The following is a 17,241-nucleotide window of genomic DNA, read 5'->3' as shown; positions in this document are numbered from 1 at the left end:
TAACGCTATGTCCCTAGTGAAGAATAATATTGCCTTTAGGGATTTTATCTCTGAAAGGAAGTCTTCCTGGGCCTTCATAACGGAAACGTGGGCATAAGATTCCACAGGCCCCGAGGTTTTAAATTCTATCCCTAATGGCTATGCCCTAGCATGAATGGATACAGTTGGACGTAGGGGTGGGGGACTGGGAATATTGTATAGGGATGCCCTAAAATGCCGCACTGAGTTCCTTTCCTCTCCGGTGGACCCCTTCCAGGACATGCTGTTTTCCCTTAAATCCTCTCCCACTGTCTCCTTTTCTGGCCTCCTGATCTACAGGCCTCCGTGGACATGGTCCACCTTTAGCCATGACTTACTGAAGATTTTGGAACCGCTTATTGACAGACCTAACCTGACTATACTAGGTGACTTTAATTTTCACCTTGAAAATTCTATCTCCAGCGACACCACTTCACTGGTAGATCCCTTGCCTCCTGTGGGCTTTTGCAACTGGTGCGGAGTCCAACCCACATTGCCGGGCATACCCTGGATGGGGTTTTCACAAACGACCAAAGGCTAAAAACTGGTTCCCCCATTCCTCTCTCATGGTCAGATCATATGGCCGTCCCTCTTGTTCTCACACTGCATCACCTCTCGGCAACCTCCTTTTATGGGACAAAATGGGAGTTGAGAAGGAACTATAAAGGGATTAAAAATGAAACTCTTGCTCCTTTTATGTCCAGCCTTAGGCCCTCTTTGCTGAGGGATACCAACTCTGCTGCCCTTGCTCTCTCCCATGCTATTTCAAGCACAGTGGATACTCTGGCCCCTGCTAAAAAGCATTACTCTGCCAGAAAGAGACCCTCAGCTCACTGGTTTTCCAACACGCTCAGGCTGCTTAGGCAGGGCTGCAGGAAACAGGAAAGACGCTGGCGGTCTAAACTGGATCCTAAGGAGAGGGAAACACACAAAATCGCCTTAAGGAGTACAAGGCGGCAGTGATCGGGGAAAAGAAGGCCCACTTTGCGAAGTTGACGGCCTCCCTCAATTCCCCTAGGGAGCTCTTCAGGATTATAGATTCTTTGGCCACCCTCCAGCTACCTGATCCTATAGTGGGGACCTAGGAACTGTGCAACCAGATCTCCACCTTCTTTCATTCCAAGATAGTGGATATCCATACCGCGTTAGAATCGCTGAACTGAGACTTAGAGAACGCGGTTCTCCCCCGCTACCCCCGCTGCCGTAGGCCAGTCTGCGGGTCCCGGAAGCACCCTCTCCAATTTCCCTCCCCTTACCCCCGAACAGCTTAATGTGCTCCTGGACAAAATAAAATCTGGATCCTCTCTGGATCCCTGTCCGCTTAAGATTCTTAAGGAGTGCAGGGAAGTCATGCTGCCCCCACTGTTGAAGGTCATGAACTCAGCTATGTCTGAAGGCATTTTTCCCACTTCTTGGAAAATGGCAGTGGTTAAGCCCCTGCTAAAAAAGGCCACTTTGGATCCTGAGATCCTTAAGAACTTTTGCTCGATTTTCCTGCTCCCCGCCCCTGCCAAGACGTTAGAGGCTCACCTTAACCACCATCTGAGTGCCTTCTTGAATAACTCCTGCCTGCTGGATTCCTCTCAGCATGGCTTCCGGAGGGCACACAGTACTGAGTCCGCCTTAACTGTGGTCATCAATAACATCCGCGCTAAGGTCGACCAGGGCCAAACTACCATCTTGGTTCTGCTCGACCTGACAGCTGCTTTTGATACCCTGTCCCCTTCCATCTTGGTCAGCCGCCTCAGGGAAATAGGAGTGGGTGGCCCTGCACTGAGTCTCCTAACCTCCTTTCTTAACCAATGTGAACAGAGGGTTAAACTGGGGGACCTCCTCTCCCCTGTTAAGCCTGTACAGTGTGGGGTTCCTCAAGGCTCATCCTTGAACCCCACACTTTTCAACATCTATGTGACCCCACTGGCCAGGCTAGTAAGATCTTTCGGGTTGGAAGTCCTATCATACGCTGATGACACCCAGATTATGGTCTCCCTCTCCAAATCAGTGAGTATCACCGCTCTTAATTTCAGGAAATGTATGGAAGCAGTCTCTTGTTGGATGATCCAGAATTTCCTGAAATTAAACGGTGAGAAAACCGAGGTCCTGATTTTTGGGGCCAAAGAGGACATCTGGCCAGTTGACTGGTGGCCTCCCTCACTTGGAGCCTGCCCCCAGCCTTCTCAATCAGCTCGCAATCTGGGTGTGCTGCTGAACCCCCCCTCTCGTTCGAAAAAGCAAGTGAGTAGAACGGTCTCCACTTGCTGTGGCACTATCAGAATCCTGAGGAAAATCACTCACTCTCTCTCTCCAGAATCCAGGAAGCAGGTTGCGATGGCCCTCGTCGCATCAAGGCTGGACTATTGCAATGCCCTGTATCTAGGCATCAACAAAAAGCTGGTCCACCGCCTTCAGATCGTACAGAACGCTATGGCCAGGTTTGTCGCGAACGCCCCTAGACGGTCCTCTGCCACCCTAACCAGGAAATACCTGCATTGGCTCCCAATGCAGTCCAGGATTAAATTCAAGATCTTGTGTCTCACCTATGGCGCCCTCCATGGATCTGGCGCTGAAGACATCAGGTCTCTTCTATCCCTGTATGCCCCTAGCAGAGCCTTACGCTCCGCTAATAAAAAACTGTTGTCCGTTCCCCGAGCTACTAAAGCCAGATGGGGCGGGAGGTCGTTCTCCTACCTTGCCCCTAAATTGTGGAACACACTTTCCGTTGAGCTAAGAGGCCAAACTTCGCTCTCTCTCTTTCGTAAGCAATTAAAAACCTAGCTCTTTGTAGAGGCGTATGTTTAGCACTGCACCTCGCCATTTCGCAAGCAGCTGTACTATCTTTCCCCTTGGGCTTAGTCGCGCTTTACAAATTCCCCTTCATTCATTCATTGAATGCCGATCTCCACATGCAACCTCTCTAAGGAATATCTCAAAGACTAGTGGAACGAACTCACAGGCAGTTGGAAAGACAGGATAAACTATCCCTTCATGCAAAGCTGTCCCTGAAATAGTGGTGCTCCTTAGCCAACCTGATTCGAGGTATGACATTCCATCAGGAGGTTCCTCCTCACACAATAGGGACGGATACATCACTACTGAGATGGGGAGCCCACATGAATCTCCTCCAAATTCAGAGGAAGTGGTCAGAGAGAGAGATTACATATCATATCTTTCTCCTCGAACTACGTGCAGTCCATCTGGCATTAAAGAGGTATTTCCCATCATTCAGATCTCAGTCTCTGCTCGTTCAGACGGACAATACAACCACCATGCACTACCTCAATAAGCAGGGAGGACGAGTTCCAGACCCTTGTCACACGAGGCCCAAACAATCTGGAAACTGCTTATAGCCAGGGACCTGATGATCACGGCGGCCCACCTTTCAGGTATCCAGAATGCTCCCACTGACTCAGCAGATTTCTGTAAGAATACCACAAGTGGGTTTTACATTACGACATTGTACAAAACATCTTTTCAACTATGGGGTACTCCAGCAATCGACTTGTTCGTCACCACAGAAAACAAAAAATGTCGATGCTGCGCCTTAAGGTACTTCCAGCAAGGGACATTGGGGAATGCCCTATCGATCGACTGGTCTGGCAAATTTCTTTATGCCTTTCCTCCAATTCCCCTGATCCCATCAGTCCTCATCAAGCTGTCCCACTCGAGAGCCCAGATGATCCTAATAGCTCCAGAGTGGACATGTCAATGGGCGTTCATGGACCTTCTTCACCGGTCAGAGTGTCTACATCTCAAGCTGCCATGCAGATCATATCTGCTAACAAAGTTCGGAGGCCAGAAGGTCCACCCCAAATCTCTCCTCCTTGAATTTAGCTGCAAGGCTCCTGAGCTAGTGCAGTATGGATACTTGAATCTGCCACAAGACTACATGGACATCCTCAAAGAGACTAAATGGCCTTCAAATGTTCCACATATGCCTTCAAATGGAAACGATTTTGCATTTGGTGTTCCTCTAAATATGCGGACCCTCCAACTTAACAGGAAGATGTAATTATTCCATATTTACTACATTTGGCAAAATTTGTTTGGCAATTCTCTTCTATAAAGGTTCACTTGGCAGCTCTTACTGCCTACAGAAAATGTCCTTCTCAAACCTCCTTTTTTCAAAATGCCTGTGATCAAGGATTTTCTAGAAGGGTTGAAGAAGGTATTTCCTCCCATTAGGCATCCTTCCTCCTTGGGAACCCAATGTAGTCCTTTCATGGCTTACGCAGGACCCTTTCAAGCCCATTTGCAAGGCATTTCTACAACATCTGCCGTGGAAAATCGCCTTCATTGTGGCGATCACATCAACTCGCAGGGTTAGCAAGATCCAAGCATTATGCTCTCATGAACCATAAACAGATTTTCACTTTAGCAAAGTGGTTATGAGAACTCACTCAAAGCGCCTCCCTAATGTTATTTCGGATTTCCATGTTAATCAGACAATCTCATTACCAACATTCTTTCAGACTCCCTCTACTCCAGCTGAAAGATCTCTTCATTCTCTAGATGTGAGTAGAGTCATGATAAGACACATTGACATGCGCAGATTAAACCAATTGTTTATCAACTGATCCCGTCCGTGCAGGATTAGCCACCTAAATCCATTTCCTATAGCTTAATGCTAACAAGACACTATCAGCTAAACCAAAAGCGCACTCCACTAGAGATAAAATGGCCAGTGCTACTTTTTTGAGGAATATCGCTATACCAGATATTTGCAAAGGAGCCACGTGGCAATCGGTTCACACATTTACCAATTTTATAACATTTACCATTACTGCCTGGACTTTGATGCCAGAGCAGACGCTCAAGTAGGATAGGTCTCCCTCAGAAATAGCTTCTTTAGTTCACCCTCTGTCCTCTCCACCGCTCCTAGTATGATTGGGCTTGCTACTCTCCTCAGTGCTTATCACTATCAATGGAAATCCCCTACGAGAAAAGGAATAGTTTCTTATCTGTAAATCCAGTTCTCTTGTAGGGGACTTTCCATTATAGTCATAAGCAACCCTCCCTCCTCCCCGTTGGAGTGGACAGAGGTAACAATGGGACCTAAATATTATCATGCATCGCCTCAAAATGACTGAAGGAACTGCCACCTGCTGAGCATTATGACTGGTGGTCCCTGGGTTCTTAAAGGCACAGCCTTTATTTGTAGCTCGTGTAATGATAACCTAAGAGGCTACACTGTCCTGCTCTCCTTCATCTCTATTTTATTTATTTATTTATTTTTGACATCTGTACAGCGCTCTGTTACCCGTAGGTGTCCTGGCGTTAAGTATTACTCCTGATATAGAGACAGGTTAGGAAATCAGATGGTAAACAACCACGTCTTTAGAGCTCTTCTGAATGCCACAAGGTCAGTCAGTTTTCTGAGAGCGAGCGGCAAGGCGTTCCAAGCTTTGGCTGCACCCAGGACAAAGCTTCTGCCCCCCCAGCGCGCTCTCTTGATTCGAGGCACCGTGATCAGCCCCAGGTCAGTTGATCTAAGATTTCTAGTCAGCCGGTACCAGTAAAAGTACCGTCGCAGGAATAATGGTCCCTTGCCTTGTAAGGACTTGAATACTATACATAAGGCTTTAAAGAGAATTCTCTTTCGCATTGGAAGCCAATGCAGCTTGACCAGCTCCTGAGACACGGGGACAAATTTAGGGATCCCCAGAATCAGCCTAGCCGCCGCATTTTGGAGTACCTGTAACTTATTGAGTACCCCCTGTTGGGCACCCAGCAGTAAGCTATTACAGTAATCCAACTTTGCCATAACCAACGTTGTAACAACCATTTTCCTATCGCTGCCAGGGATGAATGGCAAGACCTTGCGAATGGATTTAAGCAGGTAGGCCACCGAACAGGATAGTGCATTAACCTTGGGACGGAAAGAAAGTTGATCATCGATCAACACCCCCAGGTTTTTCACTTTAACTACTGGGGTGGGAACCTTGCCCATCTGGTCCGGCCACCAACTTGGGTTCCAGAAATTAGTACTAGAGCCAAAGACTATGACTTTGGTTTTTGCCGAGTTTAATTTAACAAAAGGGGGTGGTGATGGACGGAGCATCTGAAACGATCAAACACTCACACCCAGTCAAAAGATCTGGGTTTAATCCATCACCGTTCCTTTGCCCACTCTGCCACCCCAGTTCAGACATGGCTATATGCAAATCAGTCTGACCCTGTGCCTCATGGGAACAGTCCAGCCCGAACTGCCAAGCCATGTCTTCCCTGGACCGGAAACAAGCATCCTGGGACCGGTTTCTTGCATTCCAGCCATCTTCAGCCCGGCTTGCTTGAATCCAGTGGCAAAGTGAGCAAAGGACTCACGTCTGAGCATACCCTGCCACACTCATGGCGGCCAAAAGCCGTACAAAAGGGGGTGGTGATGGACGGAGCATCTGAATCAATCAAACGCTCACACCCAGTCAAAACGGTGATGGATTAAACCCAGATCTTTTGACTGGGTGTGAGTTTTTGATTGATTCAGATGCTCCGTCCATCACCACCCCCTTTTGCACCGGTTTATAAAACACATCATGACATTTTACACATATACATTTCTCCTGGCCCTTTTTTTCAAGTACGAGATTAGGATTTGGCCATTGTAGCCTATTCCTATAGGCTGCATAATCTTTTTATTTTCTTAAGTGACTCTGCAGACCTTCCTGATGAAAGACAAACATCCACACTTAATAAAATATTTTCCAAAAAAGTGCTCCCGGGTTCCCTCATGTGGGCGGGACTAATCACTGCTTATGACTATAATGGAAATTCCCCTAAGAGAGAACCGGAGCTACAGGTACGTAACTATTCCTTCTTATCTGTTTTGTATTAAATAACATATTCCCAGGCAAGAAGGCCACAAGGAAAGGTAGAGCGGTTCTGTCTGTAAAAATTTGCACTTATTGTAGCAGGACACATGAACACTTTAATTAGTGCTTTGATATGTTAGGATTTCAGATGACAGAGAAACAGGACCCAGTGGGATTTACAAGGTGTGTGTTAAATAGGCGGAATCAGTATGTTTCACGTTGTGCCTAACATCTGCTTAAAGGAGTCACAAATCTCCATTTGAAACTATGAGGGGAACTGAGGAATTACCATCCAATGGACCACAAAGGACCAATTCCTCATGTAATTTCTAATTTCTCAAGAGAAAGCTCAGAGTTCCATCTGTAATCCTCTTTAGGTCTGCCTCTAGGATAGGACAGTACTCTCCCAATATCAATAACTTGATGAGAGGGGTGACTTGGAGTTAACTCAGATGGCACTGAGTACCTGGCTCAGAAGCCCTCAGTTTGGTAATGTTTGTCTTGTTTATACAAACTGATGTAAACAGACTTATTTCAGTTAGGCTATAAAACAGTGTTGAGAGAGTGTGTGCACTGCTGAAGTAGACAACACGCATAACAGGCTTGTGAACAAGACCTGCTCAATTCTAGCAAAGGGATTTTAATTCATTGTAACATCTGTTTTACACACAGGAGTGCACCTTCTGCACATAAACAATTGAGGAAAGTCTATTGGAATACAGCAGCTTGTGGAATTAGGTCTTGGAGAAATCATGTGTCTTTTTAGATGTACAAATTAATAATCATGGTGGCAGATAGTATTTGCACAGATAAAAAGAAAGTATAACCCTAACAGAAGGTTGTAGTCCACAAACCATACCAACAAGTAAAATTGATTGAGCAGCAATGTTGTTTCCTGAAGGAGATACCTTTAATAAGGAATTTGCACTGTTTGTTTACATGGACCAAGTGCAGATATCTAGCATAATATTATTTTGTGCGAATTTATATTTTTGAGTCGTTGTAACAATAAGCCTGATGCATGATGTTAGTGGTTTGGTTCGTACTGCAGAATATAAATATGTAGATTTCCTGAAATACTTTTGTGAAATGAAAGGTTTACATATGTTAGGGCTACTTGCCAGATTACTCCTTGGCCTCCAAGGAAGCAATCTTAAAATCGTAGGCTATGCTGTTACAAACCATTTTAATTTGGTAATGTAGCACTTTAGTTAAAATGATTCAGTGAGCGTAGACCACAATTCTCTATATTTGACACTTAAGTAGAAATCTATGTGGTGTCTTGAGTGACATCTGATGATTCTAGCATGTACTGATGGCAATATCTGTATGTTTATGCTGCTGCACCTTACCCTGTGCGTCTTGGAAGATCAATAAATATGCTAAGTACCTTCTAAAGCCAGAAGTACCTGGAAAATTGTTCTCCGTCATAGGTGTGTCTGTTAGAGGGAACTACAGATATGCTACCATACAGCACTTAGAGAAGCCCTGTGCTGCAGTATTAGGAAGCACATGTTCTTGCAGTCACACATAGTGCCACTCATGTTCAAAACCATTGTCATGCTTACCCAGCAACACCCTGGTCAGGGACATTGAGAAATTCCATGTTATTTTCAGAGGGCGGCCGTGCCCTGCTTTTCCGTGCAGACCCTTGCCTTGGCAGAGCAGTAGCAGCAGGCGGCATACGGTTCACCTTCTGGGCTGTAGAGTATGTTGGCACTCGTTGTTTGTTGGTGTTACCGGGAATATGGGGAGTCCCATTTCTGTGAGCACCTACATGAGAATAAAGTAAAAATGTCTCCATTGTCAGGACAATAATTTGTTTCTATTCTCACTTGAGATAGTTTACTCAAAACAAGAGGTGAGAGCAAGAGCAAGGTGTTTAAATAACTGGTGCCAAAATCTATTCCCTTTATTCCTACATGTCCTCCTGACAGCGGGGAAGATTCAAAGTAACAGATTCATCCACATTTCCAGTTAATTAAACGCAAACGTATGTTTCCATGCATGAATCTGCCAGGAATGTCAGAGGCAAAAGTGCATACAGGGTCTACTCGGCCCCAACTACGGCCAGTTGCCACTGGTGCTCTGGGGCTCATCCTACTATGGCTCTGCAAACTGGGCAAAGTAGCCCCTTCCTCAATTAACCCAGGGCAGCGAGGACGAGCAGTCACGTTTCTCGGGAAGATGGTGTGGGGGACAATAGCTCAGAACTGATCAGTCAACCAATAGACACAATAACGTATTGTCCAGCCAAGTGTTTGTCTTTTAGTCAAAAGAAAGAGCTATGATCTCCCAACAAAATTAAATTCTACGGAGTGGAGGAGAAATTGTAATTGCAAAATATTAATCCTGGTTTTGATTTGTAAGGCGTTGACCCTCCTTCGGGTACTCTCTCCCTGCTGTAATGGCTACAGTCAGTCCCAGGCGTACTGTGGGCAAAAGCATTAATTGGTCAGGGGCACAGATTACTTAAAGTTACCCCACTGATTAGATGCACAACTCAGTTCAATGTCTTTACTCCTTGCGTTCATGCGGGCATAAATAAAACGTAAATCCATGTGGCAGATTCTTCTGCACTTTCTATTCTCTAATTCTGGTTGCACGCTAAGGCCCACTGTGATCTGGATGGTGTTAATGATAGAAGCCTTGTCTCCATCAATCATCATTTAAGTGGGTGGGTCTCTACCCGTTAGTCACAGGAATGCAGGCAGTACACTTCCACTGTCTGGGAAAGGTGTCCTCACCCTCCATCTTGTGCCATGCTAAACCAGGGACTTCTGAAATGGATCCGTTTGGCTCCAGTACCCAGATTCATACCACACACAGACTTTTATACCATAAATGTCTTGCACATTCTCTGCACATACACACACACACACACTCTCTCTCGCATCATGCATATGGATGTCAACACAAGGTTCTGGGCGTTCACATTACAGCAGAACTTTACACGAGAGGGGTAGAGACAGCACTCTCTCCGACACAGAGAAAAATGTCTGGTCACACTAAAGGTTCACAAAACAAGGAACACTGCCACCAGGGCTGGGACAGTAATCCAATGCCCACTATGAGGGCCCGCTTGTTACACTCCTACAGGTCACTGATAAAGTTCTGGACCGCATATTATCAAGGACGGCCATACCTCTGCACAAAACTCAGGATTAGTGTGATACCATGTCTGGATGCCATTTTCACACATTGTGGGGGCACTCATGGCAGGGATACAGGCCTGTTTACCATGCACACAATATTCCCAGCCGAATGGAAGATTTTCAGTTGGCATCTACTTTTACATCATGTTCTAAAAGTTTCCTTCAACAGCCTAACTCCCCCCCCCCTCCGGTCTTATTTTGGTGACCCCCATATTTTATGGTCAGATTTTCAGCTTGTTTATTTCTAAAGTATTCTAGAAGCAGATTTGTTGTATGAATCTTAAAAATTGATTAACTACTAAAAGGAAAACATGGCTCAATACATGTTCCCCATTTCTGCTTATAGAGCCCACTAGAGCAAGTGTTTATGACTATTTTTCCTGGTAACTTAATGGGGAACCCCACATTAGAGTTCTCAGAGGTCTATCTCCACCTACAGCAGATGTGGCCATGGTGGCAGCTCCTCCGCTAAGGCAGAAGAGTGTCCCCCCAGTGCCCTGCCAACAGTTTAAAAAGAAAAATTAATTGATAATAACTAATGTTTTTATCATTTTAGTTTTCCTACCTGCTTAGGTGCAGGTGGGGTGGGTGGGGCTGGGTTGGCCAGTGCAGGGGCCAGGGGGAGGAGTGTTAAGCACACTCTAAAATGTAAAGACGGTTTGGTCAGCCATCTTGGGCTGGCTAACAGTCCTGCACACTTTACATGTGACCCCAACCAATCAGAACGCTCCTGTAAGGCAGCATTGTGATTGGCCAGGAGACTCTGGTAGGCTGTGATGACAGAGGAGAGACGGCGTCCGGGGGCATCCAGGTAAGCCTTTTTATTTTATTTTGTATTCCCCCCTCTGTTCCCCCCACCTCACCACCCCCATTCAGTAGCAGCCGCTACTGTGTGGCCAGCAGACTTTAAAGGGGATTTTTAACTGGTAAGCTGCCCAGTCTCCTCGTTGTAATTTCCTAGAGCAATCTTAGTTGTTGAAAGTCCTAGCAGATAGGTACTCACCTTTAAAACAGTTCTTCTAAACATGGACCTCATCATCACCATATTATTAAAATTATTAAAAGGCTCTTCTATAGCGCATGGCCACTCGGGAGCATCCCAGCGCTATTAATTAAGGCAGGACTTCCGGTTGGGAAGTATGATTTCTTTCCGAAACATCATGCAATCTACAGTTGCTCTTAATAAGTATCGAAGGCTAAAACGTAGCTACTGCAACAATATCAAAATACTGTAGAAAAGTTTTCAAAATGACTCCTTGTTGGTGAATGATTAAAAAAAAAAGTACAAATGCATTTTTCAGGACAAATCCAGAAGGAAATATTTCTTCCAAAATTAACGATGGCCAGCAAAATGTTATATTTGTGTTCCGAAAGATTATGGGTGACCATGATACATATATGTCAGCTGGTATTTAATGCCAGACACACTTGTTCAACAGATAACTAAATACAGTCAAGGTGTGACTTTAAATTGGGGGTATAGTTGTACCTAGAGTGCTTGCAGATCATGACTTAGACCAGTAATGTTTAACAGTACTAATTTTTGTTTAGGAATGAATCAATTGTTTTGTGTAGTCTGTTTGCAATTTTTTATTAGGTCGAGGACCGTAGGCTGCGCTTGCGCAGTTCGGTCCGAAGAGTTTATGTCTTCTAGTTAGGGGGCTTGAACCCACCCCTCTTCTCCATTGGCTGGCTTCCTAAACGGAGGCCAGCCATTGGAGGAGAGGGGCTTCACTCGGTTCAAGCCCCGTCTTTTTCGGTTTTGGGGGCGTGTTTTTTGCGTTCTTTCTATCTGTGATGTCATCCGTCACTCCGCGAAAAACACGCCCCCGAATCCAAGCTTAATCTGAAGCTGTTTGGTGCAACCCTGTGGCCTGACGGTCCCTTCACAGCACAAGAAGCAGGTTCCAAAGTTCGCGGACCCTGGCCGTGTTTGAGGACACATTCCATTGGGTTCATATCTTTCACTAAGGCAACACGTAATCCTGCCCGAAACGTGTGCGGGATCTTTAACTCGCTTCTGAGAGAGCCAGAAAGGGGGAACGAGAGGCTCGGCCAGCCTGCACGCAAAATAAGATGTGCGGTTCTTCCTCCAGCTGCACTGCGGAGGACCGGGCTTTTAAATGGGCAGTTTTTTTTACATTTCAGGTTGACTTCCGAAGATGGATGTGAGACTGGGAGTACAGCCCTCCGAGTAATCACTTATCAACAATTTATCATTTCCCTCTTGCCAAAAAAGAAAGAGCTACTTGCTTATTAACACTTCAGTGGCGGTTAATAGATGCCACGGGTTGCCTGGGGGGCTGTGGAAAATGTGATCTTGATTACAGAGGCGCAGTGTCCCCTCAGAGCACAGGTTGCAAAGCAGCAACTGTTCTGCTGTGCTATGGTGGAGAATGCTGGACTATTTTATGCAAACTGTGTTGTGCTGTGGCATGGCATGTTATCTATTACTTCTCTGTGTTATGTATTGGCATGTTATGCTATACTAGATTGCTACGTGGCGTTATGTTATGCGGCATTCCTGAAGACCTGGCTTCTTGGCGCTGTTAGGTATTTAAATGGCGCTAAAAAACCTCACTGGGTGACGCGCGTTCGTGATTAGGCATTTTCACCTACCAGGGGGAGGGGGCGGGAGGGGAAGATTCAGAGTGCAGATTCATAGTGCAGAGTGCAGATGCAGAGTGCAGATTGTGAGTGCAGAGTGCCGATTGTGAGTGCAGAGTGCAGATTCAGAGTGCAGAGCGCAGATTGTGAGTGCAGACTGCAGATTCAGAGTGCAGATTCAGAGTGCAGATTCAGAGTGCAGATTCAGAGTGCAGAGTGCAGATGCAGAGTACAGATTGTGAGTGCATAGTGCAGATTCAGAATGCAGAGTGCAGATTGTGAGTGCAGAGTGCAGATTGTGAGTGCAGAGTGCAGATTGTGAGTGCAGAGTGCAGATTCAGAGTGCAGAGTGCAGATTCAGAATGCAGAGTGCAGATTCAGAGTGCAGAGTGCAGATTCAGAGTGCAGATTCAGAGTGCAGATTGTGATTGCAGAGTGCAGATTGTGAGTGCAGAGTGCAGATTGTGAGTGCAGATTATGAGTGCAGATTCAGAGTGCAGAGTGCAGATTGTGAGTGCAGAGTGCAGATTCAGAGTGCAGAGTGCAGATTCAAAGTGCAGATTCAGAGTGCAGAGTGCAGATTCAGAGTGCAGATGCAGAGTACAGATTGTGAGTGCAGAGTGCAGATTTAGAGTGCAGAGTGCATATTGTGAGTGCAGATTCAGAGTGCAGAGTGCAGATTGTGAGTGCAGAGTGCAGATTCAGAGTGCAGAGTACAGATTCAGAGTACAGATTCAGAGTGTGAGTGCAGATTCAGAGTGCAGATTGTGAGTGCAGAGTGCAGATTGTGAGTGCAGATTCAGAGTGCAGAGTGCAGATTCAGATTCAGAGTGCAGAGTGCAGATTCAGAGTGTAGTGCAGATTCAGAGTGCAGAGTGCAGATTGTGAGTGCAGAGTGCAGATTGTGAGTGCAGAGAGCAGATTCAGAGTGCAGAGTGCAGATTCAGAGTGCAGATTGTGAGTGCAGAGTGCAGATTGTGAGTTCAGAGTGCAGATTCAGAGTGCAGATTCAGAGTGCAGATTCAGAGTGCAGAGTGCAGATTCAGAGTGCAGAGTGCAGATTCAGAGTGCAGATTAAGAGTGCAGATTAAGAGTGCAGATTCAGAGGGCAGAGTGCAGATTCAGAGTGCAGAGTGCAGATTGTGAGTGCAGATTGTGAGTGCAGAGTGCAGATTGTGAGTGCAGAGTACAGAGTGCAGATTCAGAGTGCAGATTCAGAGTGCAGAGTACAGATTATGAGTGCAGATTGTGAGTGCAGAATGCAGATTGTGAGTGCAGAGTGCAGGTTGTGAGTGCAGGGTGCAGATTCAGAGTGCAGAGTGCAGATTCAGAGTGCAGATTCAGAGTGCAGATTCAGAGTGCAGAGTCAGAGTGCAGAGTGCAGATTCAGAGTGCAGAGTGCAAATTCAGAGTGGGCCTGGCTCCTGAGGCTTGAGCAGGCAAAGCCAGGTTATCTTCATTCTGAGCACAGGTCAGAAGGGGACATGTGCGCTTCCGCCCGTTTAATTGAATTGATCTGGGAGCCGCGCAGAGAATAGCGATAAAAAATAAACCTCTTATGTGAAAGGGAAAGAGGGGGGAAGAACGTGTGTATATATACGGAGGCCGGCAGTGTGCGGGCTGCGACCCTGCGGGAACCGGGCACAGGCGACGGGCAGGATTGGGAGGCAGGCAGGGCACTCACAACGACGGGCTCACTCAGCTCCAGTTATCATAGTTTTTTAATATAATTTATTAACAGGGTGTTTCCGCTTCTTTTTCCTGATCCTGTTTTGACTTGAATTTGGAAAACGCACAGCTTCTGGAGACAACAACATACTTTTTAAGAGGCAAAGGGGTGCCCGTTTGTGTCTCACTTTTAAAATATAAATGTATTTATTGAGAAAAGGGTCGGGTTTAGCGTACGATGTTTGTCGTTGAGCAAACTCTCTATTTATTTACAACTTGCGCTGCAATAAATCAGCCTGCACCATAGTTTTCTGTTCGCCGTGTTGCTTTTGGCATCTAGTTCAAAGGTAGCTAAATATATTTATTCGTGTTTTTTTTTAGTTGACACGCTCACACTTTCTGCACTTTCCCCTTGACGTTCAAGAGTGTGGGGAGGTTAGCCAGGCTATTGTGCCTGCTGCGAAGCATAGGTTGTAGCAGGCGCTACACAGATGAGCATTTTATTCAGGTAGCTCAGAGAGTTACGACCTATGTTGCATAAACAAACCGTACTGTGACACAAGTTACAATCCTTTTAATATAGCCTGTTGGTATGAACTGGCGTCATGGGACTTCCTGTAAACAGCTAAGCATAAGTTCAGAGCCTGCTGTTTTATTCTCAATGTCAAATTACGCACTCACCCACTAGTCACTCAGGCGCACTTCTTTCCACTCCCACATATAGTGGATCACACACTCCATCCGACTTAATTGGTAAGGAAGCACATTCGGGAGTCAGTGAAAAGAAGCTGTGGAAGATGAGATATGCATGTGGACAAGATATGAGTGCACATGCCTAACGTGGAATGAGTTGAACAGGCATGACTGAGACACTTTGAAGACCACTACCCCTTCCATGGACCCCGTCATGTTTAATTTGCAGACTCACAATTTCAGAACTGAAACATATTTTCCATATTATTTATAACAAAATCATGGTTACTCTCCATTGACAAAGTCAAAAGTCCTGTCTGGTTTAAAATGTATGTCAGTTGCTGGGTTATATATCTGGATGCAGACACTTTAACAACTGCTTCTTGCTTTCTCAAATATGCTTGAAAATGCACCATTTGCCGCTATGTTTTCAAACTTTTCTCAGGGGAAGAACCCACCCTCAAAATTCCTTTATGATGGTGTGCTCACAATGCTCGCTTGCCACCAGGCGCTCACTCAATCTTTTACGCCTCACCACTTTCAAATGACACCAGCCACCACTGTGTAGCTGTGTGTGTGTGTGGCTCTGTGTGGATAGCTTTTTTGTAGGTGGCTCTATGTGTGGGTGGCTCTGTCTGTGTGAGGGTGGCTCTGTGTGTGTGGGTGGCTCTATGTGAATGACTCTGTGTGGGTGTCTCTGTGTGGGTGGTTCTGTATGTGTGTGTGGGTGGCTTTGTGTGTGTGGCTCTGTGTGGGCGTAAATGCAATAGGTCATGCATTTGCGAGCGTTTAAGCTATTGGCATTGTAAATGACAATGGCATTTATTTAACGATTACGCTATTGGCAATGTAAATGACAATGCCATTTATTTATGATTTAAAAAAAAAAACACCCAAAAAAAATGTAATGAGCAATGCCAATAGCTCTACATTTAAACCTTTAATAATGCCGAGACCATTGCATTGTAAATGCTTGTTTATTTATGTTTTTTAGCTAAACAAAGGGTGTTTTTTTTCAGAACTGGTTTACCGTGCCATTACTTGGCTGAAAAAAATCTGTCAGGGAGAGCATGGATTTGTTAATTCCCTTCCCTACATACCCGCCCAAGAAGGATCTTTGAAGATAGAAATACCTGGTGCTATTTTCCTTACCTCCCGGAGGTGGGGGAGCGGTTCTGGAAGGCGGGTCTCTTCGGACCCCTCTGCTCTGGGGAATTCCTTTTCTTGTAGGCTCTGTCAGATAAACATTGTACATGGTTCAGTGACATCATCCACATTTCAACACCAGCTGTGGCAAGTCAGCAGGCAGCCTTAGGCTGCAGTTAAAAATGCTGCTTTTGATCTTTCTCTTCTATAAATGCATAGACGCGAAATTACTTTAAAAAGTTTTTGTGTACATTAAAAAAAAACTGCACATTTTTCTAAAGATTTCTGTGAACAGATTGAAAGAGCGCTGTGTAACATTTTACAAAGTCCTGTAAAGAATCATCACAAGAGTCTTGAGTAGTTTCAAAGCTTGATGTGCATCTACTATTTCTACTTCAGAATCATAGACCCAGTATATATTGCATTTTGAGGCCAGTAACGCACCTGAGCACTAGACAAAGTTTACAAATAATAAGTAGGCAAAAATACCACAGAATTGCCTTTTTTGATTCTAACTCATTTTGCTTAAAAGCACACTAAATTACCAAAAATAGACCCCCCTTTGTAATAACAGTGGGCCTGCTTTAGAGTTTGGTGGACCAGGCACTCTGTCAGAAACATGTCGGAGTACCCTCTCCGCCCACCCTGTTCTGAATTGGGTGTACCCTTTTTCCGACAGTGGTTCCCACTGGGAAATGTGCTCTAACTGCGCTGTCGGAATAATGACATCAGGCTACCCCGCTCGTTTAGAGTGAAGCGTCGGATGTATCTCTGTACAGACAGAAAAAAAATAATGACCCCACCACATCCTGGGAGGAAACTCCCTGGGTGCGGGCGGCCATTCTATTTTTAGTTTTTCAGACGCAAACTCTGCTTTTGGAGATTATGTCTAAAAACCAAAAGTTTTAATTGACTTCTAACAGAGAGTGTCCACCAATCTTGTAGTGTCTTGTAGTGTCCATGATAACAGTTCTTCTGAAGGCACAGAAGTAACTGCTGAGCCAGTGGTGCTCTCTAAAGATGGCGGGTGGTAGTCCATTTTTCCGTGAATCATAAGGAGATTTTTAAGTGCATGTGCAGGTCTCACTAGCATTTATTGGAGCTTTCAGTGTACGGTGAACGCCTTGGAGCATCCCTGTGATGCTGGT

General features: G+C 45.5%; 1 protein-coding gene across 1 annotated transcript in view; it reads right to left on the bottom strand.

Annotated features, from left to right (window-relative positions):
• MYO1F (myosin IF) overlaps window positions 1-17,241 on the bottom strand; it is a 273,313-nt gene that overhangs the window by 53,078 nt on the left and 202,994 nt on the right. Inside the window, exons 25-26 of the mRNA XM_086947211.1 lie at window positions 16,100-16,180; window positions 8,393-8,597 (exon numbers count right to left, since the gene is read on the bottom strand). Coding sequence (XP_086803337.1) covers window positions 8,393-8,597; window positions 16,100-16,180 — 286 coding nt within the window. The remainder of the gene's footprint in view (window positions 1-8,392; window positions 8,598-16,099; window positions 16,181-17,241) is intronic.

This window comes from Lissotriton vulgaris, chromosome 12, assembly GCF_964263255.1.
Source record: "Lissotriton vulgaris chromosome 12, aLisVul1.2, whole genome shotgun sequence".
NCBI lineage: Eukaryota > Metazoa > Chordata > Amphibia > Caudata > Salamandridae > Lissotriton > Lissotriton vulgaris.
The sequence above is the reverse complement of the archived record's forward strand: the minus strand, read 5'-3'. Positions and strand labels throughout refer to the sequence as shown.